Consider the following 27,436-nt stretch of genomic DNA (forward strand, 5'->3'; position numbering starts at 1 on the left):
TGCTTTCAAACCAAACCATAATGTGGAATGGAAAGAACCCATGTTGGTTGGATTGCATGACAAAGTGATTTATATGACTTATGATGAACGTACGTGTTTACTGGGTTGATTGCTTCTGCCACTGTTCTGTGATCAGTCAACTTCATCCCACAAAAGCTATATACCAAAGTTGCTCAGGCAACTTCTTAGACAAGATAAATTCACACAAACATCACTCAGACATGTCTCCATTGTTCTGCAAACTATCAAGAAAATGTCCTCTTGCTGTTGCTATTACAGTTTTTCATGCCTTTCATTTGTCAACATAAAGATGCATCTCAATAAATTAGAATAACATTCAAAAGTTAATTTATTTCAGTACTTCAATTCAAAAAGTTAAACTCATATTGTATTGATTCATTTCATACAATTGCAACCATCTATTTCTGTTAATGCTGATGGTCATGGCTTATAGTTATTGAAACCCTAAAACCTAGTTTAATACAGATATGTTAGTTATGGCCACGTTATGGCCTACGCAATCACAGGAAAGACTGCTGGATGGTAGCTGTCCGGGAGACGGTCGCTGAAGGGTAAGCCTCAAAAGGTCATTGCTACAGAAGCTAGATGTTAACACTGTATTGGATCCAGGCATATTTATTGAAAGTTGAGTGAAAGGAAAAACTGTGATAGAAAAAGGGGCACAAGTAACAAGTATAACCACAGCCTTAAGAGGAAGCAAAGTCCATTCAAAAGTTCGGGGGAAGATTCATCAGCACTGCAGCTGGAGTTGATTGCCTCAAGTGCCACCACACACAGATCTATCCAGAACACTGGTCCCAGTCCTTGTGTAAAGCTACTCCTGAACCACCAACATTAGAATTCCTTTAACTGGGCTGTAGGTAAAAAGGACCGGAATGCTGCTCAGTGGTCCAAAGTTGTCTTTAGCTGAAAGTAAATTTTGCATTTAATTTAGAAATAAAGACAGTTAGAGGAAGAGAGGAGTCCCACAGAATCCCAGTTGCTTGAGGTCTAGTGTGAAGTCTCAACAGTCATTGATAATTTGGGGAGCCATATCATCTGCTGGTGTGAATCCACTGTGTTTTATCAGGTCCCAAGGTCAGAATCAGAATCAGAATCAGAAAAGCTTTATTGCCAAGTACGTTTTTGGACATAAAAGGAATTTGTTTTGGCGTAGTCGGTGCAATACAGTACAAATTAAACAGTATAAACATATCTACAATATAATATAAATATATGTGCACAGTTTTAAGTGAGTGAGAGTAAATATAGAGCAGTATAAGATGCAAGAGCAATACAACAGTGCAGGTGATCATTGTGCAAGTATGGAAGTAAGGTCAGTGCAACTGTCTGCTAGGAAATTTTATGGCACTTCTTGCTTTATTGTGCTGACAAGCTTTATCGAGATGCTGTTTTCCTTTTCCAACAGGAATCCTGCCCACACTGCCAAAGGTACCAAAAGCTGCTTTAATGACCATGGTATTACTGTACTTTTTAAGGCCAGCAAACTCGCTTGACCTAAACCACAGAGAATCTACGAAATAATTCATGTTAAAAGTAGGGGTGCAACGATCAATCAGCCAGCCGATCAATCGGCAGAGATTTTCTTAATTTTGGGTGATTGGCCGATACTTACATGTGAAACTGATCTCATCTACTTCTCTAAGCAGTTGTTCAAGTTTTGTTAGTTTTTAAAATGTGAAAAAATAAAGACTAAAGATACTGCAATGCTCTAAAATTTTCATTTATATTTGAGGGCACGACCTCATGTGCAGTTAAAACATGTTTGTATTATTTCATGGATATTATTCATATTATTCAATGTTTTTCAATAAAATAAGACTGGAACTCTGAAGGTGTGTTGTGAGCTTATACCACCTGACAGTGTCAGTTATTTTTTTTTAAAAAAGGCATCGGCCAGGTTAGGTTTTTTAAAGATCGGTGATCGGCCAGAAAACTGCAATCAGTGTACCTCTAGTTAAAAGAGCTCCAACCAAGTGCTGGAGACATATGCTGTACAATACATGAACATACTTCATAGTAGTCTAACATTTTTGCATTAAAAATCATTTTCTTTATTGTCTAAGGTGATACTCTAAACGAATGGACTGAATTTTTGGTTTTCATTAGCTGTAAGCCATCATCCTCAAAATGAACAGAAATAAATAGTTGAAGTATATAACTGTGTGTGATGAATCTAGAAAATGTGATTTTCACTTTTTAACCAAAATAAAGGAACTTTTACATTATGTTTAAATTTATTTGGATGCACTTGTACGCTGTACCTGCATTGTGTGGTTGATGCACCAATATCACAAAAAAGGTGCAGTAAAAACTTGAGTTTTAAGTTACACACAATGGACACTGAATTTTTCTTGACTGGCTAAGGGAAAAAAGGTTAATACTTCAGCACTTTAGCACAGATACAAAGGAAACTCACCGTTTTGTTTCCAAGTTTACAGGCTATGAGGCAAAGAGTGAAAATACTTTCTCTTTCCAAAAACATTGGTTGGGAATGGGAGAGGGGGGTTCTTTTTGATTGTACTTAAAAAGGGAAATCTGACACGCAATGTGGGGGTAAAGGATTAGGCCTTGATGTTTAGCCAGTATTGGGGGGGGTGAAAAAGCAAAAGGGGCACAGACCTGCCAAAGACTACCAAGCTATTCAGCTCTTGTCAGTTTCCATTAAAAAGAACTCACCATGAAGTCTGGGTCAAATAATCACAGCAGCGACCTTTGGTATGGTTGTGGTTTTGTCTGATGCAGGATGGGGTTGTTCTTTATACATTGATTACTTTTTCCAAACATATAATAGTGCTAGCACAAGCAGTTCACATTGCTTTTTATTTAAATCAAACATTTGCCAAAGAAGAACAATGCACAAGATGGAGTATTACGAAGAAACCAGATCAAGCAGGAAAACCTCTGAAAATTAAAAATTGACACATGCATTAGCCCAAACAAAAACTTGTCCTTTAAGTATAAGCGCAAAATCTGGAAAACAACAACAAAAGATAGTGGAAAAGTCTGACTCTGTCTTGCTGTTTCGATTCCAAAGAAAACCACCCCTGATAGTTGTCAGCTGTGAGGCTGTGTGCAAGTAGTGCAGTAATGTAAATCACGAGGGGAGGGTCTCAATGAAAATCTGTGCTTGGGTCTGACGGTGTGAGAGAAAGAGACAGCGAACCATTTGAACTTCCAGTGACACCACAATTCCATCACTGGGGCATGCAGATAACCTGTCTACTCCTGCATGACAACAATGCTCCTTTTCATAAGACAATAAGCATGAGGAGATAAGGAATCATTATCAACACAAAGAGCCCTCATTAGCAGCAACATCTAAATAAGATTGATGTTTTTCTAACCATTAAGTTGAACTGCATTGCTATCCCAAATGTAGCTGTCTCAATCAACTGTATATTTTTTGTTTGTTAGGCTGACTTTTGTTGAAAGAAAAAAAAACATTTTTTACTGGGCTTAGAAGGAAGAAATGTCCACAGTTGGGATATATTTGTTTCGACGAAGCCCATGATATTAATGTCGGCAGAATCTCATTAATAGCACTTGTTAAACTTTTTGAGGTGAGACGCCTTAAAATATGTGGTTGACAACATGGAGATACACCAACAATGTGAAACAGAGGGAAAACCAGCTGAAGCCCAAAATAAGGAGACATTTGTGTTGGAATATTTATGGTAATTATAAAATGACATTTTTGTTGTACTTATTGACTGCTTTTATGCAAATTAAGCATCTCTAATGACTTTGCATCGTTACTGCACTCAGCTCAAATAAAAATTTTTGCTTTGGAAATTGTCATTAAATAACTGAATGTCCATTCTGGAAATGAATATATTCTTTGAAGAGCTGTTTTCCTCTGGCAGCTACAAAATAAGGTGAAGACTGGTATCCTATATTATACACCAAATCAAGTCAATGATTTTCTACACACAATAACTAATTAATATCATTTAATTAGGCCTATGTGGAATTTAGGTGAAACATGTAAATTGTAATAGGCAATAGTGTGTATGTATAATAACACATTATTTACTATTGACTAGTCATGGATTGTCAGAGAAAATGCTGAAGTTACCTTAGTCTAAAATAACACAGCACTACCCCTCCCCCACCCGTTGCTGCTGGTCATCCCCCAGTGCTGGTTAAAAGCACCTAAACGTTTCCCTTGCTTACAAGAAAAAAAGTGCTTTTTTGGGGGGAAATATTTCTGTTTACTAAAAACACACAGAGCAATGTTGTGGAAACTAAAGGAGAGCCAACCTTCACAGACTGCAGCCTGTCTACCTGACCAGTCAGCAGTGTGTCAAATGTTTTAAAAGGAACTTAGTTACACATGCAATCTGTATGTTTAAAAAATATTTTCATCTTTATTTCCTAAATTACAAGCCGAATGCCCTTTTTGCTTCATGCCACAATGCCTGTTTCTGCATTCATTGGGAAAAAGATTTCCTAGAGTTAACAACCATGACCTTTTGGTTAAATAAACAACTATTAAAAGTCAATCAAGTGATATTTATTCCAACCACTAAAAAAGGCAGAACATTAATCAAAAGGACTAGAGCTGCACAATATTAGGAAAAAAGCGCATTAACAATATTGCCGTCGAACATAGAAATAAAAATATTGATTATGATAAACACACATTTCTTCATCCTTCACCACCACTCTCCCTGAGCTTTCTGATCTTGGTCACTAAGCTCTAAATCAGTCATGGGCAATGAAGGTGAATCCAAGTGACCATTTCCGGAAAGAAAAGCTTTAAGGCATTGCACTTGAAATAGTATAGCCAACCAAAAACTGTATCCAACTAGTCCTATATTGATACTGGGATCACAATTGTCATTGGATATATTTTGCATGCTGCACCATTGCTTAACAATTTTAAGCAATATATAAAAAAAAGCATTAAAAATAAACTTAAATCTTGATAAAGATGTTTTTTTCCTCTTTTGCTTTAAGATTTTTTATTAATTACCTCCAGGATTTTGGATTTTAAGGTCCTGTAACTCTCTTCATTTTCAACCTATATACATGACCTTGGTATAACTTGATCACTCTTTAAACTCTAGTGACTTGTTTACTAGGATCCCTTTGTTAATTTAGTTGATATTCATAAAGTCTGTGTGTTGTGTTTAAATCAGAATAAAGATTTATATGTAAAGTGGCAACCAAGTCAACTGAACTAATTGAGCAGCAACAAAAAATTCCCATGAACATCACATCCTTTTCTAAGAATATAATCCTAAAGTGAGCAGCATGAGATTTAAGACAATTACCCAATTAGGGCCGTTGTAAGCATGCTTCATCTGAATGCATTAGGTTAGGTAATTAGACTTTTTCCTTAGCAGTCACTGTGTCAAAAAAGTCCATTATCTTAAAGGTCGGTTTTTTTGCAGAGCGCACAGCAATGGGAGCTTAAAGAAAAGCCCCTGGTAAATAAAACATGCAGATTAGGGTAATTAAATATGGCGTAGTTTCAACGTAGCGAGTAAAACGTGGGAGTTAAAAAGATAAAGTCAATCTAGTGGGGGCAGCCTCTCTGCGAACTCACATTCCAGAGATTCCCACACTCTTAAAACTCACCTGCCCTTTTACTTTACCGGTTGGTTACAGCTCACAATATAAAGTGTTTTAAAAAAAAAAAAAAAAAAAAGAAAACTGTTTCTTTGCGCTATCTGGCTAAGTTTTCACAGCAACGGTTTGGGGCGATGAAGAAACGAGAAAACGGTCCAAAGAAGATTAGCGAAGAATTGGATTGTTTCCTGCTAAGAAGAAGCTTTAACAGAGCTTATCTTCTCTTTCACACGCACATAACACGCTCCCTTTTTCATTTTCTCCGTGAATCCAAGACTTTCAGAGTTGAAGCAGCTGCCCATTTCCCTCCTGCTTTTTCTCCGCGCAGCAGAGATGCTCTCCTCTCCTAAATTATTCCGCAGTTGGCGATGCCACGATAGACAAACGGAAAAAAAGAACAATTCACATACCTCAGGAGGACAGTTGCTGCGCCGGGCTGAGCTGTGGCTCGGACCTACGTGGAAAAGCGTAACTTCATCTGTAAAGTCCAGTCGTTTACTCCCATGCATGTGGAAGAACGAAACTCATGTCCATACTCGAGGGGAAGAAGAGACAACCCCTTCCCTGCTACCAGCAGCAGTCCCAGGCAGAGCGAGCAGGCATGACGTAAGTGGGAATGTGGGAACCGAAGTGCACTGGTGATTGGTTGTGGCACGGCAAGGAGGCGTTTCCAAAAAAGCTGCGTACGCTTGAAGTGACCAGTAAGAGAAGAGATTATAGTTACCGTGGTTACAGTGGTTTGTCAACCTATACACTAAAGACAGGAAAACGTGGTAAGTTAAAAGGTTTACTAAGTAAATAAAGGTTAATTTTCCTCGCATGATAACTAAGTAATACTTAAAAGTGCTCAGTAAAGGCAACTCATTCTAATTTAGTATAGTTTGTCTTATTTTAACCGCTAACGTTCGCTACTGATGCTTTTTCTGACTTTCAGGCTTATTTGCATTTTGGTGTGATATGGACAAAGTCTGTTCAGCTGATAAGTCTTTATCCTGGGGCGGCAAAATTTTTTTTTAAGTTTGTCACCTATTTAAAAAAATCTTCCCTTGCAACCTATTATAAATGTAATGTATCATTATCCACGAATTTCAAATATGTAATAATCCTAACCCCCTGTCCATGGTGTACCCCGCCTCTCGCCCATAGACTGCTGGAGATAGGCACCAGCTTCCCCGCGATCCACTATGGAAGAAGCGGTAGAAAATGACTGACTGACTGACTAATTATCCTAACCCCATTTTTTAAAAGATTTGTGTGTTTGTATATGTGAAAGTTTTTGTTATGTACAAAATACTAGCTAACTTTAGGTTGGTTTTATGTCCTGGATGCTGATCATAAGCATACAGCGCCCTCTATGGACACCGTTGGTGTAGATATACAGGTCCTTCTCAAAATATTAGCATATTGTGATAAAGTTCATTATTTTCTATAATGTAATGATGAAAATTTAATATTCATATATTTTAGATTCATTGCACACTAACTGAAATATTTCAGGTCTTTTATTGTCTTAATACGGATGATTTTGGCATACAGTTCATGAAAACCCAAAATTCCTATCTCACAAAATTAGCATATTTCATCCGACCAATGAAAGAAAAGTGTTTTTAATACAAAAAACGTCAACCTTCAAATAATCATGTACAGTTATGCACTCAATACTTGGTCGGGAATCCTTTTGCAGAAATGACTGCTTCAATGCGGCGTGGCATGGAGGCAATCAGCCTGTGGCACTGCTGAGGTCTTATGGAGGCCCAGGAAGCTTCGATAGCGGCCTTTAGCTCATCCAGAGTGTTGGGTCTTGAGTTTCTCAACGTTCTCTTCACAATATCCCACAGATTCTCTATGGGGTTCAGGTCAGGAGAGTTGGCAGGCCAATTGAGCACAGTGATACCATGGTCAGTAAACCATTTACCAGTGGTTTTGGCACTGTGAGCAGGTGCCAGGTCGTGCTGAAAAATGAAATCTTCATCTCCATAAAGCTTTTCAGCAGATGGAAGCATGAAGTGCTCCAAAATCTCCTGATAGCTAGCTGCATTGACCCTGCCCTTGATAAAACACAGTGGACCAACACCAGCAGCTGACACGGCACCCCAGACCATCACTGACTGTGGGTACTTGACACTGGACTTCTGGCATTTTGGCATTTCCTTCTCCCCAGTCTTCCTCCAGACTCTGGCACCTTGATTTCCGAATGACATGCAGAATTTGCTTTCATCCGAAAAAAGTACTTTGGACCACTGAGCAACAGTCCAGTGCTGCTTCTCTGTAGCCCAGGTCTGGGGAATGCGGCACCTGTAGCCCATTTCCTGCACACGCCTGTGCACGGTGGCTCTGGATGTTTCTACTCCAGACTCAGTCCACTGCTTCCGCAGGTCCTCCAAGGTCTGGAATCGGCCCTTCTCCACAATCTTCCTCAGGGTCCTGTCACCTCTTCTCATTGTGCAGCGTTTTCTGCCACACTTTTTCCTTCCCACAGACTTCCCACTGAGGTGCCTTGATACAGCACTCTGGGAACAGCTTATTCGTTCAGAAATTTATTTCTGTGTCTTACCCTCTTGCTTGAGGGTGTCAATAATTGCCTTCTGGACAGCAGTCAGGTCGGCAGTCTTACCCATGATTGGGGTTTTGAGTGATGAACCAGGCTGGGAGTTTTAAAGGCCTCAGGAATCTTTTGCAGGTGTTTAGAGTTAACTCGTTGATTCAGATGATGAGGTTCATAGCTCGTTTAGAGACCCTTTTAATGATATGCTAATTTTGTGAGATAGGAATTTTGGGTTTTCATGAGCTGTATGCCAAAATCATCTGTATTAAGACAATAAAAGACCTGAAATATTTCAGTTAGTGTGCAATGAATCTAAAATATATGAATGTTAAATTTTCATCATGACATTATGGAAAATAATGAACTTTATCACAATATGCTAATATTTTTAGAAGGACCTGTACAGTCATTTTTAATAAAGTCGAAGATTAATGAAAATTTCATTTATTTCAGTAACTCAATTCACTGAGTGAAACACATATTACACACGTTTTAGAACCTTTATATTTGTTAATTATGATTTTTCTTTTACAGTTAATGAAGACACATTTAAGACGTATCATTAAACATATTTTCAGTATAGAAATGTCAGCTTAATGAAAAGTATGTTTAATAGCTGAAGATTATATGTAAAAGGCACTTTTAATCTACCAGACAAGCCTTACTGGAACGCATATAATTTATTGAATCTGACAGTAAAAACCTTTAAATTAATTTGTTAATGCAAATATATAATAAAATATATAGCATTTATATAGCTGGGGGGAAAACTTGAGTGTTCAGAAATAATAGTATTTTTTTTTCAAGAATTTATTACTTATTAACAACAAACAAGCATAAACAAAACCTCACCCCATATGAGAGGTCTATAAAAATAGGGGCTATAGATATAAAATATTAGCTCCTTGCCTGGCTTATGCATGTATAATTAGTTACTTAATACAGTTTCACTTACATTGAAGAAAGTTTGGACCTTTCTACTGAATGGTGCACTGCCAAGCTGGACACGTTATCATGATCCAGTGATGTAGGAAATCAGATGAGCAAAACCATACTAAACAGATCAGCAGCAACATTACTGAGTTGAGAAATTGAATAAAAGGCCAAAAAAAAAAAAGGATCCAATATGTCACACTGATTCAAAATAGAACAAATGATTTTATTCAAGCATGAAGCAAGATGTGTTCTCTAAAAAACATTGGGGAGACAGTGACCATTTGTTTTCACTTCTGGCCACAAGAATGAACGAAAACCCATGTTTATCTTGGCACCATGCACAGTGAGCGGGATGATAAGGGAGGTAAAACATTTCCAAATCTCACTGCTGGAGAACTGTAGCAGAGATTGCAGTCTTGCGCTCACCCAGTCTCCCTAACAACCAATAGATTATATTTACTTGTCAACTAGTTGTATGGGAAAAATGTCCTCCCAAATGCAAACAGGTGGAGTTTGCTAAACTTTGCAAGGACTTTAGCAGGAATTGCGTGGTTTGGTCAGATGTGACTACGATAAAGGTTTTTGGCTACAATCACTCCAAACAGGTCTCATGCCCACTCTTAAGTATGGTAGAGGATCTGTGATGCTGTGGGCCCGTTACTGTTTTAATGGGAAGTGGGATGCATCCTGTTGGAATGCATGACACCAAGAACTCTTTAAAATAAGAACATGCGGTTTTATTTACATGACATTTTGTTTATGTGGGATTTGTTTTCCTACTGCATAATTGTATCCAAATTCTAGATTTTTTTTTCTCAGTTGTTTTAAGTTCAAAATACTGCTACTGCAGTGAATTTGTGTGGGCCGTTTTGGACACCTTAATCACCAATAATCTTGAAGGTTGATTTAAACTTGTGAAATAAAATCTCTTAGTTTGAAAAACATACTTAAAATGTACGCATAGACCCGGACAATCATAATCCGAATCCAGAACCAGAATTCACTCATCTTATTTTAAACAATTAGTATGCAACATCTGTTGATCCACTTTTACGTTTGGTAATTTTAAACACTGACATTGTTCGGTTAAGTTTACTTTGCAATATTACAGCATTTGCTTTCATACGGAGTCATTTGTGTTAACTTAGTCCTTATTTTGCTGAGTCGCATTACAAAACCTGACATAATATTGCTATAAGCAATCTCATGTCAGGTTTTGTAATGCAAGTTTTTGCCTGATTTATTTCTTTTGGCCTGTTTATCAATAGAACAATGTGTCTATGTTTGTCTTTAGAATTTTTTTAAATGCAATGCTTTTTTTTATTTTAAAAGGAATCTAATGCATGGAAGATCAACAGCATGAGTGGAAGGAATCTACAGGGATTCATCAAAAACTACAGGGCAGAAGATGCTGGTGAGTAACAAAGAAGTGGGTCTGAGATGTTGCTGACCTCTGACATAGTGGCCTACTGAACTGTTGCACGTCTCTGACTTACTAAACCCGTTAAAAGCCCCAGGTACTGTCATGTTTTGGACGTTTTTTGTCAGAGGCTACGTTGCTTGTGTTCCTTCACCATCCTCCCAGATTCGCAGGTGAAGCACTTAGACAGATATGTCTGACAGCGTGAGTTTGCTGCGTGCTAACCCCACTCTGTGCTGTAATTTCCTAAATATCCATATGGTTCTCAAAAGATGCAGTCCCTATGTCTGCCTTTTTATTATTATCTTAGCTGAAGTCAGTGTTAAGGTTTCACTTCAGACAATAAGTGGGGAAATTTTCAAGAATGTCAAGGATTCCAATTCAGTCAAATCATTTGCTTTCATTCATGCAGAAAGACAGAGACTGCAGATGATAAATGGCAGTTCCAGGTGCAAACCGACTGAATATGAAACGCTGCAGGCCTTTGTTGATGCCAGACGCCTGGAGTACGATCTCATTGGACAAAAGGTAGATTTTGTTTTTCAGGATCATCCATGTCCTAAAAACAATGCGGTATGAAATTAATTCCTGCTACATTAAATAACACTGTGATTAAGCAGCAAATGAGGAGGAAATTGAAGAAAAGTCACTCTGTACCCTTAACAGACCATGAACTGACAAGAACCTGAGTTTGATGAGTGATTATAACACAGCAAGACTCCATTAATATTAAATAGCATATTTTGACTACATGAACCACACTCTTCATCACGCTTTCAGTTGGTGCATAAGCAAGCATTAACTGATACATTAATATCACTGCGGTGGAGAATAACAGTCCTACGAGTATTAATTTAGTTCTCTGTTGGTTTAAAGGAAACCATTTGAAGTTCTTAGTCATGCGACTCTGAGCAGAGTAAACAGTTATTGGTCAGTGGTGATTAAGCTGTTAGACCTATTTTGTTTTAATTAGTAAGTTGTCAGAAGTCTTTCTGCATCATACCCATTGCTTGTTCCAGTGCTGTTTTCTGTGCATTAAAGATAAGACAGGCTGTAGGTCTGCATTTAATCACCCTGTTGAAACGAAGCCCTTTTCAACATCTATCTTGGTGACAAGAGTTGCCTCGAGATTCTAATATAGTTTACATTATGGGAAACTACAGGCTGCGTTTGAAACACCCCTGACATCACTAAAATATACTGTGCAAGGTTTTAGGGGTTATATCTGTTGTGTCCTGAGGTTAGGTTAAGGGGAATAGAACAAAATAATTTTTCAAGACAGTGACTATGAGAAAAAATGTTTTTTACCTCTTTATTTGAGATAGAGTTAAAACAGAAAGACAGTTATCAGGAAGAAACAAGAACAATACTACTATAACACCCAGTAAATGAAAAGAAAAAGAACCTGAAGAGACTGATCTAAATATATAAAAAGCACAAACAACATAGAAACTTGAAACTGAACTCTACTGATTTCATGTACATAGAATAATATGCATTTTTGAATAAACATGGCAGTTCTGTCACAAGACAAATGAAATAAAAATATTTTTAACAATAAAGCCTTTCAAGATTTCCCACACAAAGCAAAATAATCTCAAACAATCTACAATGTTGATATACAGGTGGCCAAGGTGCCCAGAAGAGAATCTCCCTGCCCCTACACCTGATTATCTGAACAAAACAGATGTATCATATCTGGCGGACAACCTATGAGTATTTTGTTTCAGAACAGAACCATCTTCCATTTTATTGGTAACACATTTTGCCTTTCCCTCAAAGTTAAAGTGTTCCTTGTGAAAAGGTCCACTGTTGAGAAAGGCGTAGATTTACACAGTACGGTTTGATTCTGTGGATAGGGAGGTTTGGATATACGCAGTAATTCCACGGCCGAGTATTAAGAGGGCTTTCAACAGTACTATGGATTCCTCAGAAGCTGTGGACCAGTATAATTAGTTGCTGAAAGGATTCATATTTGACTCCACTCAGGACAGGAAACAAGATTACCAGATTATTTTATACACCAAATAAGAATGTATTTTGATGGACTGTTTTAATTTGGCGAGGTGAGACTCTTAAATGGACACCCCATTAAATATTCAGCTCTTTATAAAGACATATCGACATATCACTGTCTAATTTCCCATTTTTTTATCAAGAAAAAACAGTAAATTACAGTCATATTCAGTAAATCAGATTACTATTGAAAGACTTTTTATACAGAAATCTGAGCTTTAACGTTTAATACTTAAATTTTATTTCCAAAATGCACTTATAATCTGACAAATGAGCCTCATTAGAATACATATTCAAATGTATTCACTTGTACTCGTCGTCTTCCGCTTATCCGGGACCGGGTCACGGGGGCAGCAGACTCAGCAGAGACGCCCAGACGTCCCTCTCCCCAGACACCTCCTCCAGCTCCTCCGGGTGGAGCCCAAGGCGCTCCCAGGCCAGCCGAGAGACATAGTCCCTCCAGCGTGTCCTGGGCCGACACCTGGGCCTCCTCCTGGTGGGACGTCCCTGGAACACCTCCCAAGGAAGGCGTCCAGGAGGCATCTGGTATAGATGCCGAGCCACCTCAACTGGCTCCTCTCAATGTGGAGGAGCAGCGGCTCTACTCCAAGCTCCTCCCAGATGGCTGAGCTCCTCACCCTATCTCTAAGGGAGTGCACAGCAACCCTACAGAGGAAGCTCATTTCAATCTCTTGTATCTGGGATCTCGTTCTTTCGGTCATGACCCAAAGTTCATGGCCATAGGTGAGGGTAGGAACGTAGACCGACCGGTAAATCGAGAGCTTTGCTTTTCGGCTCAGCTCTCTCTTCACCACAACGGACCAGCACAGCGCCCCAATTACTGCGGCAGCCGCACCGATCCGTCTGTCGATCTCCCGCTCCATTCTTCCCTCACTTGTGAACAAGACCCCGAGATACTTAAACTCCTCCACTTGAGGCAGGAACTCCCCTCCAACCTGAACAGGACAAGCCACCATATTAAATGTATTTAATATGACATTAAATGCACTTCAACAACAAAAAATAACATTTTCACTCATGACAACGGATTTCAACTAAACTACAATGTCTCTTCTAGCTGAGGAAATAGTACATCCTACCACCTAATGGCTGATGTTTATCTGAGTCTCCAGTGAGACGCTTTTTGTAGTCATCTGCCAATATCTAAAAACCATCCTGGCAATTTCTCCCTACTCATCGCCTTCAGCCAGTAGATTTCGTTTTGGGGTGGGGGGCAATTATCTGTCCAGGTCCTTCTGCAGCAAGAACAAGCCCAACCATGACACTATCGGCCCTATGCCTCACAGTTGGCATCAGGTTCCTTTCCTAGAATGCTGAATTTGGTTTAAGTCACACATGTACTCTGTTTTTGTCTGCAAATATCTCAGTTTTAGCCTCATCTGTCCATGGAACATTATTCCGGAAGTCCTGGTCTTTGTCTGCATTCTCTCCTGACTTCATGTTTTTTCTCAGAGACTTGTGCAGTCTCTTCCTGACTGTAAAGGCATGCATGTTTATATCAACAGTAGCAAGACCCTGCTGTAGGTCGCCTGATGACATTTTAGGGTCTTTGGAAACTTTTTTTTTACCATCTTGTGGTCAGCTTTCAGGGCAAACCTGTTTGTAGAGCCATTCCTATTCATGTGAAATGGCTGATTTAACTTTATTCTAACATGGACATTAGATTAATAGTAAATGTTCAGCTGAACATGTGCACATTTCTTTTTAAAAACAGCAAACCGCCTACGGACACATAAATGAACCATACATTAGCACCAAAACAATTTGTAATTAACAGACTGCACTGATCTATGCGATAACGTATGTGAGATTTTCTTTTGTACAATTATCTGAATTACTGGCATGTGCATAAAAACTCAAATAAAACAAAGAACTGCTGTACTGAAGTACAGCCCACAATGAAAAAGTGAAACAAATGGCACTAGATTAAGACTGTTGCCTCCTTCTTCCTTTCCTAATAACATGCCTCATGCAAGTGTCTATTTGATTATTTCAATTTTCCACTGTTTATTTGGGTGTTTCAGTTGAATTACCTCGGCTTATAATATTCACACAGACACAAGTATGCTAATCAAAACTACAGTAAATGTCTCTAGAAAAAGGTTGTCATTGTACTCGGGTGCAAAAGGTTTTCTTTTCCTTTAGTAAGTCACCTGTTTCATGCTTTTTGTGTAACCCTATTAATTCTTTTCTAAACTCAAATTTAAGAAAATGCATGAATTAAAGTGTGAGATAATTTATTTTTCTCCATGTTATAAGATTTTATAGGCATTTGAAAGCAAGAGGCTCTTTTGCAGTGCCCCTTTTTCTTCTTGTGAAATTAACCTTGTCTTATAGGTTCTGAAGACGTGCTGTGCAGCCAAGGCAACCAAGGAGAGCTCCTTATTACGACAGCACCGGCAGGTGTGGAGCAGAGAATGCCCCAGGCTGCAAAAAGCTGAGTAAGTACCTAGTATAACTACTTGTCATTATCTGCTGCAGTTTTCTGAATCAGCTTCTAACACAAAGAAACCATTCCACTTAAGCCCCTATTGCACCTGCATAGAAATCTGCATGACAAAGATGGGGATGTTTAAAAAAGAGTCGACCAAGTCAGAACGAAGAAGAAGAAGAAGAAAAATGTGCTGCTAGGGGAAAAAGAGATGGCCTAAATTAATTTACTGATGGAGTTTGAGGGTTGAGTTGAGGTAGTGAAGTGAAGTGACCAGGAGAAGTAGGAGGTAGTAGTCATGTTAGAACTGTGTGTTGAAGCAGCGGTGGGGGATCGGGGCCCAGAAGTGTCCTGGCTTGTGAAGTGAGAAGGGCAGTGTTAGCTCTGGGGTGCGGCTTGTTTGGCTGTGTGTGATGACTGTGTCTGAGCCAACCAAGGTTAATGATGTACACAACCATGAGCCTCAGTAATGAGCCATATAGATATGCCACTTCTTGTATCTCTCAACATAAACAATTAGAATACCTTGGGATGTGAAAGCTACTTTGTGACATTAGAAATTGGTAAATAAATTGCTATGATTATCATGTTTTTTTTCACACAGTCATAGCAGCCCCTTGGGCCAGTTGCTAAAAAGCCAGGATTTGTGGGTATTTTCCACTACAGGTCTTTTTAGTACGATTCTTACCGAAACTGCAAGACATCCTGTCTGTAAAAACGAGGAAAAACGTTTTGGAAAGGCCCATCCTTTTTGTGTCATGAATGTTTGCAACTTCTTATCTCTACCACGTCGAAAGAATAGGGACAGAAATTTTCAAAAGGTTGAGCACATTCTTTATTGAGAGTTTAGTACATTGCCATCAGAAACCAATGCCAATTTACAAATTAAATCACTGTAAACATTCCTGCAGGGATTTATCTTTTTCATTTGTCGTATCCACTCTTGAGGTTCCATTTTAAGCTCGGGTTCTTTACTGGAGGTCTGGGTGGTAGGACTGCACTCTTCTGGACAAAGATCTTGGATTGTTCCTGGAATCTGCTGTAGCCATTTCCTCCACGTTTGGTGGATTACAAGTTAAAGTGCACCAATGACCATTGGCACTACTGAGTCCTTGGCTCTAGACATCTTTATTTCCTCTTTGAGCCCTTGCCAGGTTGGTTAGCCATCACCTGTTCATCAGGTTGGGTCTGGAAGTCCCATAGGATCTTATCCTGGGTCCTGTTTGGTTTGGTAGACCCTAGTTCCTAATGCACTTGTGCAATGTTGTACCTAGTATTGTCCCTGTACAGCCATGAGTAGCGCTTCTGTATGGTACTTCAGTTTAGCCTACTCTAGCCATTGATAGGACTTTTCAGCATGAATAATCCCTCCTGGTCCATCACTTGCACGTTAGATTTATGCTGCCTGAGACATTCATTTAGGAGATCATCATTGTGTGTCATCTTTGTGATGTACTCCAAGAACGTTGATGCTTTTTCCTGGATGAACCTTGTGGTTCTTGCTTTTAATGATCAATAGACCTTAACCCTCATTCCTTCCTCTTAGTGTGCAGTTTCAGGGTGCTGGACGTTTGGCTGACAATAAGCTTTGTACTTAATTAATCACAATTAACCACGTTATAATAAGCAAAGTTTTTATGATTTCAGTTCATTATGTTAATGTGACTATTAATAAATCAACATGTACATAGTCTCCCCTGATTTAGTGGAATTTGTGCAGTGGTTCATCCAGCCATAAAGATCCAGATGCAGTTACATTCAAAATACCTTAAGGCTATTCAACTAGCAGTTTTACACTTCACTTCAAAAAGCAATAAATTAAAAAACAGAAGCCAAAACTAACCCTACCCTACGTTGGATACAAGCATGCTGGCATAGCGAGAGTAAAACATGTTTTTAAAAACATGTTGTATGGTAATACCCTATATATCAATGTGTCCAACAGTGCTGCCCTCTGCTCTCATCAGTTGCTGCCTGATACTAGCCAAACACAAGGGGGGGGGGGGGGGGGGGGACTGCTATGTAGCTCACAGATCATTTTGTTCCGTATTTCTCTGGTTGATGAATTGAGATGAATTGTTTGAGAGAAATAAATACTCATTAAAGTAGCTATTTTATGATCTATGTCTTTGTAAGCAACATAAAACCTAGCGATATTTATTGATTGATGCCCAGAGGTTTGTCTTCAGTTAATATTTGAACTGAATTTCTTTTGTGATTTGTGGTTATGAAATGCCGTATCTCTTTCTCTCACAAAACAGGGAGCAGGCAGAGGAAGATATCCATCATTTTCTCAATCAGATTAAGCCAAATGATATAACAGACACTGCCATCTTTTTACTTCAACAATATGGTAAACCACATCAACAGTTTTTGTCTGTTGTTTATACATTTCTGATTAGAGGTTTATTTACACTTATTATAGGCATGAATGTCATAATCATTTTGGACTTCATGATTTAGTTGAACAGTTATTTTTCCATAGTTGAATGGTTATACAAAAAACAACCAGAGATTTTTAAGAAAACAAGGAGTTGGGTGGCAAGGTTTAAATTTGATATGTATTTTGTCTAATTCAAGTAGGGTCAAATGATTATATCCAGGCTTAAATATATTCATCACCAATACTTGGATAAGTGTCCCTTAGGAAGTTGTACCTTGACCACACACATTTTAGTCATCAACAAGCTTCTGGCATTATTGTGGCTGGGTATTTGATCCTAACCTGGCTTATAAGCATATATCAACATAATTTTCCAACTGGGTTTAGTTCAGAGCTATTCTAGCTTGCAACCTTATTTGTCTATTGCAAAACCAGTTTTGTTTTGTCTTTGTAATCATTGTCCTGTTGGAATTCCCACTTATGGTTAAACATCAATCATCTGACCCGAGCTTTCACCGTCAGATGAAAGGAAACTAGTTTGAATGATCAGGAACAATCCAGGAACAAGCAAGGCTCAGGTCTGTCATAAACTGGAAGATAATAAAACACCAGTGTTACTATCCTCAATGAAACTAATTTAACATCAGCCTGACTTTAGAGAGTGGTGACCAAGAAGATGCACCCTTCAAGCATCTTCAAGCATGACTGCCCACAGTGACAAGTCAAATACCTTCTGGAAGTAAGCTTTAGTGGAGACAAAGTTTGAATTGCTTGGCCATGATGACAAGAATCATGTTTTGGAAGTCAAGCTGAGTTTCTGAAACATGTGACGATAGGAACATGCTTTTTTATTGCCATAGCTACAGGTACATTGCACATAGTGGAGTAATGGCCAAGCAATATTTATTCAAAATAGATCAATTTCAGTTTCTTTCTCTTTTCTTAGAAATGTTCACATACCAATGTCTAATATTATTATTATTATATTTCTGGAAAAGAAAGTAACTTAATTGTACTAAAACCACAAAATAAACTTGTTTTAATAACAAAATATATCAACACATTTACATTTTCAAGCTAAGGGAAAAATTTGGACCCCTACCTTCTTTTAGCAGTTGTTTTAAACGTCCTCCACTTGTAGACTATCTTATGTACAGTGGAATGACTTCAGACACTTCTCTTTGGATCTCAGCATGGTGTTCACTCTCACTCCAGCAGTTGGGAGCATGTAAGTCTGAGGTTTAAAAAGGGTAAGCCTCCTTGAGTAATGATATTCTAATCATGTATGCATGATGTGATTTGCCTGTGTGTGATTGTAGTCCTCCCCAGAACTTTGAGAATTTTTTCCACTATGTAGAAAATATCCCCTCCTTGAACCGCCACCTTAACGTGGTGGAGGGGTTTGAGTGCTCGAATGATCCTAGAGGCTATGTTGTCTGGGGCTTAAATGCCCCTGGTAGGGTCTCCAATGGCAAACAGGCTGTAGGTGACGGGTCAGACAAAGAGCGGTTCAAGAACCCCTCATGACGACTACAAAATCGAGGCACGTGACGTTGCCCGGTATGGCGGAGCCGGGGTCCCACCCCGGAGCCAAGCCTGGGGTCGGGACTCGTCGGAGAGCGCCTGGTGGCTGGGTTGCTCCTCGCCGGACCCGAACGAGAGACGCGAGACCATCACCCAGTGGGCCCACCACCTGCAGGGGGAACCGTGAGGGACCGGTGCAAAGAGGATTGGGCGGCGGACGAAGGTGAAAACCTCGGCGGCCCGATCCCCGGATGCTTAGGCTGGCTCTAGGGACATGGAATGTCACTTCGCTGGGGGGGAAGGAGCCTGAGCTGGTGCGGGAGGTCGAGAGATATCGACTAGAAATAGTCGGGCTCGCCTCCACGCATAGCGTGGGCTCTGGAATCCATCTCCTCGAGAGGGGCTGGACTCTCTTCTACTCTGGAATGACCCACGGGGAGAGGCGGTGGGCTGGGGTGGGTTTGTTTGTCGCCCCCCAGCTCAGCCGTCTCGTGTTGGGGTTTACCCCAGTGGATGAGAGGGTCGCATCCCTGCGCCTTCGGGTTGGGGAAAGGTCTCTGACTATCATTTCAGCCTATGGGCCAAATGGTAGTGCGGAGTACCGGGCCTTCTTGGCGTCCCTGTCGGGGGTGCTGGATAGTGCCCCTCTTGGGGACTCCATTATTCTGCTGGGGGACTTCAACGCCAAAGTGGGAAACGACAGTGACACCTGGAGAGGCGTGATCGAGAGGAATGGCCTCCCCGATCTGAATCCGAGCGGTGTTTTGTTATTGGATTTCTGTGCTAGTCACAGATTATCCATAATGAACACCATGTTCAAACATAAGGGTGTCCATCAGTGCACTTGGCACCAGGATACCCTAGGCAGGAGGTCAATGATCGACTTTGTTGTCGTATCATCAGACCTTCGGCCGCATGTTTTGGACACTAGGGTGAAGAGAGGGGCTGAGCTGTCCACTGATCACCACCTGTTGGTGAGTTGGATCCGCTGGGGGAGGAGAAAGCCGTACAGACTTGGCAGGCCCAAGCGCATAGTGAGGGTCTGCTGGGAACGTCTGGCGGACCCCTCGGCCAGGGATGTATTCAACTGTCACCTCCGGGAGAGCTTTGACCAGATTCCGAGGGATGTTGGACCATGTTCTCCGCATCTATTGTCGATGCTGCCGCCCGTAGCTGTGGCCGTAAGGTCTGCGGTGCCTGTCACGGCGGCAATCCTCAAACCCGGTGGTGGACACTGGCAGTAAGGGTCGCTGTCAAGCTGAAGAAGGAGTCCTATCGGCTGTGGTTGGCTTGTGGGACTCCTGAGGCGGCTGACGGGTACCGTGGAGCCAAGCGTGCTGCGGCCCGGGCGGTGGCAGAGGCAAAAACTCGGGCCTGGGAGGAGTTCGGTGAGGCCATGGAGAAGGACTACCGGTTGGCCTCGAAGCGATTCTGGCAAACCGTCCGGCGCTATCAACTTGGTCAAACAGGTTACAAAAACATGTAGGCATTTGTAGGGTGTCCTAATTTCTTTCATCTGATTGTATACTTGAAAAATTGCGCTCAGTCAGTGATTGACGTCTAACAATGGCTAATGTCACCCCTTCGGGAAAAATCAGTTGCACACCCCTGAGCTAAGTGGTTGAGACTTAGACATAATTGGGTGTTCCAACTGGAGAGTGATCCAAAACAGTCACATCAGAACTGGTTTTAATAGATATAGTAGGTTCAAATGAACCTTCTAGAGTGGTCTCAACCCAGGGGAGGAGGTAGAGGGGTGTCCAGGGTAGCTGTGGCCACCTCTGGAACCTCATTTCACACCTCAGGTGCCACCCAGGGTGACTGAAAGGTCACTGTGTGATTAGACATAATTCACGGTCGCCGTTTCTGTCCCTGCGCAAGGCCAAGCAGGAAGAAGCAGGAGGAACAGTGAAGTAGAGTCTGAAAGCACGTCTGTTTTTATGAACATGTAAATAAAAACATGGAGAGTCATTATTGCTAATAGTTTGAAAGACTTTAAAAACAGCTAAAAAGTTAAACTTATGGGGCCATTATTTGTAGTTAGAAATGTATTAGAAATGCAGCTCCTCTTTAGTCTTGACTTCAGCCACCAGTTATTAAATACAGGCAGATTAAACCTGCAGCGCCGTCCACTGTTTAACAGAAGAATTACAGCAGTTCAGCTGCGCCTTAAGTGCATGCATAGCCAAAACATGGAGAATTTAAATGAGAACACATTAATGCCATGTATGCCTGGAGTGACACAAAAAGAAAGACCTTTGAGAGTAACAAATCACTGTTAATGTGTTGCTTTCAAAATGCAAGTAGATAAAAGGAAGTTGAGGAAAATCAAGCTACATTAAAAATTGCAGAGGTGTTACTTTTAACTGCAACTCATAATGTTGCAGTGGTCTCTTTGGGAATCTGATAACTGACAATAAGGGTAATTATTTGGCCATTTTGGATCAAATTGCAAAGCATGATCCCTGTAACTGAGAAAAGGCTAGATGCCAATGTAGAGAGAGTTGTCAAGGCTTGTTTTTTCTGTACCAGGTTAGAGAAACCAAATATTTATCTTCGTTAGTATATAGACCTCTAATTAAACTTTGCCAACCCTCTGGTCACCCCTTGTATAAAAGTATAACTCCACCACAGCCTTAACCCAATTGAAAACCTTTAGAACGTGCCACAATGCTTGGCCCAACCAGGAAAGAAACCAGTCTAAATTAGATCTACTGATTAAAAGCCCAAAATTATTGAGACATTCAAGCCAATAATGACAGCAGGTGGAATTCTTAATGGCCCCACAAACACTACCACAAGGATATTTTTTTGATGTTCAGGTGAATCTCTTGAAAGAGAACGGGAAGCATTCAGAATATCTACTGTTGAGCCTGTGCATCAGCTCAGAGACGACCTGTCCTTCAGACTGGGAAGGGTGGATGATCAGCAGCTCAATGAGCATCCGTCAAACTGGGAACAAGTAAAGCAACAGGTATCTCTGAAATACAAATTGAAGATACAGCTGAATGTCTACAGTTTAGCCACAGCAACCATGAAAAGGACTGCCTTTATGAGATCCTTATTCATCACAGACTGGCAGATTTCTTAACAGATTAAAGAAAATGATTTTTGTCTGTCAGCGAAATGAAGAATTTTTGAGAAAATCCAAATTGAATTTTGCAACTTGCGACGTTATGTAACAGTATTTACCAAGTCAGTACACTAAGTTCATTCAACAGTAGAGCTATATTGACTCTGCCGGTACAAAACCATCACTCCTGCACATCCAACAAAGTTAAAATTCTCCTTTTTCATAAACTAAACTCAGCTTGTGCACAGGAGTACTTATTATTCATTAAACCCTTGTGTTTGAGCTATTCAGGGTTCCAAAGTCATCAGCTCTTTGTTTGACTCCCAGGAGTCTGTAGCTGGCTCTAGAGATGAATGCTGGGCTTACGGAGTAAGAAAGGGTTTTTAAAGACAGGCCACTTAGACTGAACTGTTTGCCAGACATTTCTTTTCAACTTTGTGTAGCTCACTTCTGCTTGTTTCCTTCCCATGGCCTCCTATTCTCTTGTTAGCCGACTGCTCCATACGAACACAGCCAGATTTACTCGGATTTTTTAAATGGGGAACGGAAGTCGCTATTCAATTAAGCAGCCATATCTGGTTGTTGTAGAATGGAAATTCTAAAGTCTGAAAGGATCAGATTTCATTAGAATTGAGATATACTTTAAAAAAGGTAATCAGTATGGTCTGGCTATATGGGTTGCTGCAAGTGTAAGGAGTGCATCATTAGTTTATTTTAATAGTCAGTTTTCCATATGAAAAGCTTGTTTCTTATTATAAATCTATTAATTCTGTTTGCAATTCTACTGCTTAAATGGCACAATCTTACCTCTAAGAAAGGAGAGACCCCATTATTTTTCTGGGGATTGTGTTTCTCTGCACACAAACAGTCTGCTTGGTGATCATATTTAACATTTTACTGATTTTGTCATATATTTATTTTCATGTTTTATCCAGTCATCAAACACAAAATATCTAGTTTTCTTTTACTTGTTTTTGTTTCTCCAACTCTTAGAAATCCTCCACTAACATCAAATACCTTTCTATATATACATTGTTCTTTATTTATTACATTGTTCTTTATTTATTTCCTTTAAATTGCGTACCTCTAGTCATTTTGCTCCTCGTGCCTCTGTGACAGATTAAATTTGCATGCTTAAATCTAATGTAACGTACTACATGCTAGAATGCAAGTTGCAGACAAAGTGTGCCAACCTTAAATTGGCAAGAGTTGAATTAATGTTGTACTCTGTGATGAAGTGCATAGAATGTTGTTTTCATAAATTAAAGGTGGTGGTCATGTAAATAAATTAAAAGAGGCAGAAGGAAAGTATATTTCCATATTACCACTGACCATGTTACAAAAGTACTCAAATCCCTGTTTTACATTTAGTCTTCTTACGACTACAAACTTCAATATATTTTATGGATTTTTTTGTGATAGACCAACACAAAATAGTGCATAATTGTGAGAGGAAGCAAAAAAAAATGTGGTCTTCCTTGACTATGATTCAATAAAATAAAATAAACAATTGCCCTCGGAATGAAAGCTATTTATAGGAGGCTAGCTCCCTGGTTTAATTCAGAGCTGCGTACTATAAAGCACAATATTAGAAAATTGGAGAGAAAATGGCGCTCTACACACCTAGAGGATTCCTATTTAATCTGGAAAAATAGCCTACTGTTGTGTAAAAAGACACTTCACCAAGCTAGAACAGCTTATTTCTCATCATTAATAGAAGAGAACAAGAATAATCCTAGGTTTCTCTTTAGTACAGTTGCTAAACTTACACAAAGTCATAGCTCTGTTGAGCCATCCATTCCCTTAGCTCTCAGCAGTCATGACTTTATGGGATTCTTCTTAAATAAAATTGATTCTATTAAAAATAAAAATTTTGACATACTCCCGAAGATGATTGCTTCATCCTCAGCAAGTGAGACAACATTGGAAGTAACTGTAGAACCTGATCTGTGTTTGGACTGTTTTGATCCTATGGAGCTTCCTGAGTTATCAGAAATATTAGCTTCATCTAAACCTTCAACTTGTATGTTAGACCCAATCCCAACCAAATTATTTAAGGAAGTGTTCCCTCTGATTACCAGCCCCATTTTAGATATGATTAATCTATCTTTAGTAAATGGATATGTACCACAGGCTTTTAAGGTAGCTGTTATTAAACCTTTACTTAAGAAACCTTCGCTTGATCGAGATGACTTGAAAAATTACAGACCTATATCCAATCTTCCATTCTTATCTAACATTCTTGAGAAAATTGTTGCTAATCAAATATGTGAGCATTTACACAGCAATGACCTGTTTGAAGAGTTTCAGTCAGGTTTCAGAGCTCATCATAGCAATGAAACAGCTCTGCTGAAAGTCACTAATGATATTCTTATGGCCTCAGATAATGGACTTGTGTCTGTACTGGTTCTGTTAGATCTCAGTGCTGCATTTGATACAGTTGACCATAATATTCTCTTAAAAAGGCTGGAATATGCTGTAGGGATCAGGGGAACAGCGCTAGGCTGGTTTAAATCTTATTTGTCTGACAGATTCCAGTTTGTTCATGTAAATGATAAATCATCTTTAAACTCCAGGGTTAATTGTGGAGTACCACAGGGTTCAGTACTTGGGCCAATTCTCTTTACTATATATATGCTTACAATAGGTCAAATTATCAGGCAGCATAGAATAAATTTTCACTGTTACGCTGATGATATTCAATTCAATTCAATTCAGTTTTATTTATATAGCGCCAATTCACAACACATGTTGTCTCAAGGCACTTCACAACAGTCAGGTACATACATTCCAATTAATCCTAATAATTGAACAGTGCAGTCGGAGTTAGCTTTTTATTCAAATTGGATAAAAAGTTTTTCTATCTAAGGAAACCCAGCAGATTGCATCCAGTCAGTGACTTGCAGCATTCCCTCCTCCCGGATGAGCATGTAGAGACAGTGGACAGTCACTGGCGTTGACTTTGCAGCAATCCCTCATACTGAGCATGCATGTAGCGACAGCGGAGAGGAAAAACTCCCTTTTAACAGAAAGAAACCTCCAGCAGAACCAGGCTCAGTGTGAGCGGCCATCTGTCACGACCGACTGGGAGTTTGAGAGAACAGAGCAGAGACACAAAAAGAACACAGAAGCAGTGATCCAGAAGTACTTTCTATGGGAAGGAAGAGTAAATGTTAATAGATGTAGCTCCTTTAGTCGTTTCACCTAGAAAGAAAGAACAGATAAACTCTGAGCCAGTTTTCAAGGTTAGAGTCTGAAAGAGAGCACATATAATTAGTTACAGTTAAGCTCAGTCAATTTCCATGTCTAGGAGAGAGAAAGGGATAAACACTAAAAGACAGGGCTATGTGGATCATCGGTAGAGGGTGAGCACTAAGTTGTTGCCAGCAGAAGCTCGGACATTTCCCCTCCCCAGAAAGATGTCACAGGTAGACACAGAGTCAGGCCAGGTGTAGCTTCTATGAAGAGAAAAGAGAGAACAAGGTTAAAAGCTGAAATAACAGCAAACAATGCAAAATTGGAGAGCAGTGTGAGAATGTAGCGAAGAGGGTGAAAGTGGTCGTTATGTCCTCCAGCATGCCTATAGCAGCATAACTACACAGATAGTTTCAGTTCAGATTATTTAGTTAAACGGCGCTTATTTACAACAATGTCGTCTCAAGGCACCTCACAAAGGGTCCCACTGATGGTCATTGTTATACTAAGAACCACAATGATTGGGATACCTCCATCTGTCAGACTGATTATAACCATTGAAAAAGAGAAGGGGTCATACAGGTAGCAGAAATGGAGGGTGTGTTTGCACCTCAACCATAACTGAGCCGGTTTAGGCTAAACCTGAGTCCCCCTTACTCCAACCAACAGGGAGGGAAGAAGACGGAGGTAAAAAATAAGGAAGATAGCTCAGGATAAACTAAGCCACTCTAACTATAAGCTTTATCAAAAAGGAAAGTTTTAAGCCTAGCCTTAAAAGTAGAAAGGGTGTCTGCCTCACGGACTAAAGCTGGTAGCTGGTTCCACAGGAGAGGAGCCTGATAACTAAAGGATCTGCTTCCCATTCTACTTCTAGAGACTCTAGGAACCACCAGTAAACCTGCAGTCTGAGAACGAAGTGCTCTGTTAGGAACATATGGAACAATCAGATCTCTGATGTATGATGTAACTAGATCATTAAGGGCTTTATATGTGAGGAGGAGAATTTTAAATTCTATTCTGGACTTAACAGGGAGCCAATGAAGGGAAGCTAAAATAGGAGAAATATGATATCTCTTTTTAATTTTTATCAGAACTCTTGCTGCAGCATTTTGAATCAGCTGAAGGCTTTTAACTGCATTTTGTGGACATCCTGATAGTAACGAATTACAATAGTTCAGCCTTGAAGTAACAAATGCATGGACTAGTTTTTCAGCGTCACTCCTAGATAGGATATTTCTAATTTTGGCAATGTTCCGGAGATGAAAGAAGGAAATCCTAGAAACCTGTTTAATATGGGATTTAAATGACATGTCCTGGTCAAAAATAACACCAAGGTTTTTTACTTTATTATCAGAGGTCAATTTAATGCCATCCAGGTTAAGTGATTGACTAAGCAGTTTCTTTTTTAAAGACTCCAGTCCAAAGACGACAACTTCTGTTTTGTCTGAATTTAGAAGCAAAAAATGTAACGTCATCCAAGTTTTATATCTTCAAGACATGCTTGTAGTCTATCTAACTGGTTGGGCTCATCAGGATTTATGGATAAGTAAAGCTGAGTATCATCAGCGTAACATTGAATATTTATCCCATGCTGCCTGATAATTTGACCTATTGGAAGCATATATATAGTAAAGAGAATTGGCCCAAGTACTGAACCCTGTGGTACTCCACAATTAATCCTGATACACAGCTTTATTTATCCATAAATCCAGACACCCTGTCTACTTTTAAGGCTAGGCTTAAAACTTTCCTTTTTGATAAAGCTTATAGTTAGAGTGGCTTAGGTTATCAGGGAAGGAGCCGTCCTCCCTCCCTGTTGGTTGGAGTAAGGGGGAGTCAGGTTTAGCCTAAACCAGCTCAGTTATGGTTGAGGTGCAAACACACCCTCCATTTCTGCTACCTGTGTGACCCCTTCTCTTTTCCAATGGTTATAATCAGTCTGACAGAGGGAGGTATCCCAATCCTTGTGGCTTTTAGTGACCATCAGTGGGACCCTTTGTGAGGTGCCTTGAGACGACATTGTTGTAAATAAGCGCCGTTTAACTAATTAATCTGAACTGAAACTATCTCTGTAGTTATGTTGCTATAGGCTTAGGCTGCTGGAGGACATAACGACCACTTTCACCCTCTTCGCTACATTCTCACACTGCTCTCCAATTTTGCAGTATTTGCTGTTATTTCAGCTTCTAACTTTATGTTTTCTCTCTTTTCTCTTCCTAGAAGCTACACCTGGCCTGACTCTGTGTCTACCTGTGACAGCATTCTGGAGAGGGGCATCGTTCAAGCTTCTGCTG

At 39.9% G+C, this 27,436-nt stretch overlaps 1 protein-coding gene across 3 annotated transcripts in view; it reads left to right on the forward strand.

Moving 5' to 3' along the window:
* Nucleotides 1-6,281: 6,281 nt before the first annotated feature.
* The window catches only part of LOC124870800 (coiled-coil domain-containing protein 148-like), a 75,649-nt gene continuing 54,494 nt past the window's right edge, over nucleotides 6,282-27,436 (forward strand). The window contains exons 1-6 of one of the 3 annotated variants that reach the window (XM_047369602.1): nucleotides 6,282-6,371; nucleotides 10,430-10,493; nucleotides 10,912-11,027; nucleotides 14,874-14,977; nucleotides 17,229-17,320; nucleotides 21,697-21,848. In XM_047369602.1, coding sequence (XP_047225558.1) covers nucleotides 10,439-10,493; nucleotides 10,912-11,027; nucleotides 14,874-14,977; nucleotides 17,229-17,320; nucleotides 21,697-21,848 — 519 coding nt within the window. In that variant the 5' untranslated portion in view covers nucleotides 6,282-6,371; nucleotides 10,430-10,438. Of the gene's footprint in view, nucleotides 6,372-10,411; nucleotides 10,494-10,911; nucleotides 11,028-14,873; nucleotides 14,978-17,228; nucleotides 17,321-21,696; nucleotides 21,849-27,436 lie in introns of all 3 variants that reach the window. The other 2 variants (XM_047369604.1, XM_047369601.1) reach the window with 2 other exon arrangements.

Source organism: Girardinichthys multiradiatus, chromosome 7, assembly GCF_021462225.1.
Source record: "Girardinichthys multiradiatus isolate DD_20200921_A chromosome 7, DD_fGirMul_XY1, whole genome shotgun sequence".
NCBI lineage: Eukaryota > Metazoa > Chordata > Actinopteri > Cyprinodontiformes > Goodeidae > Girardinichthys > Girardinichthys multiradiatus.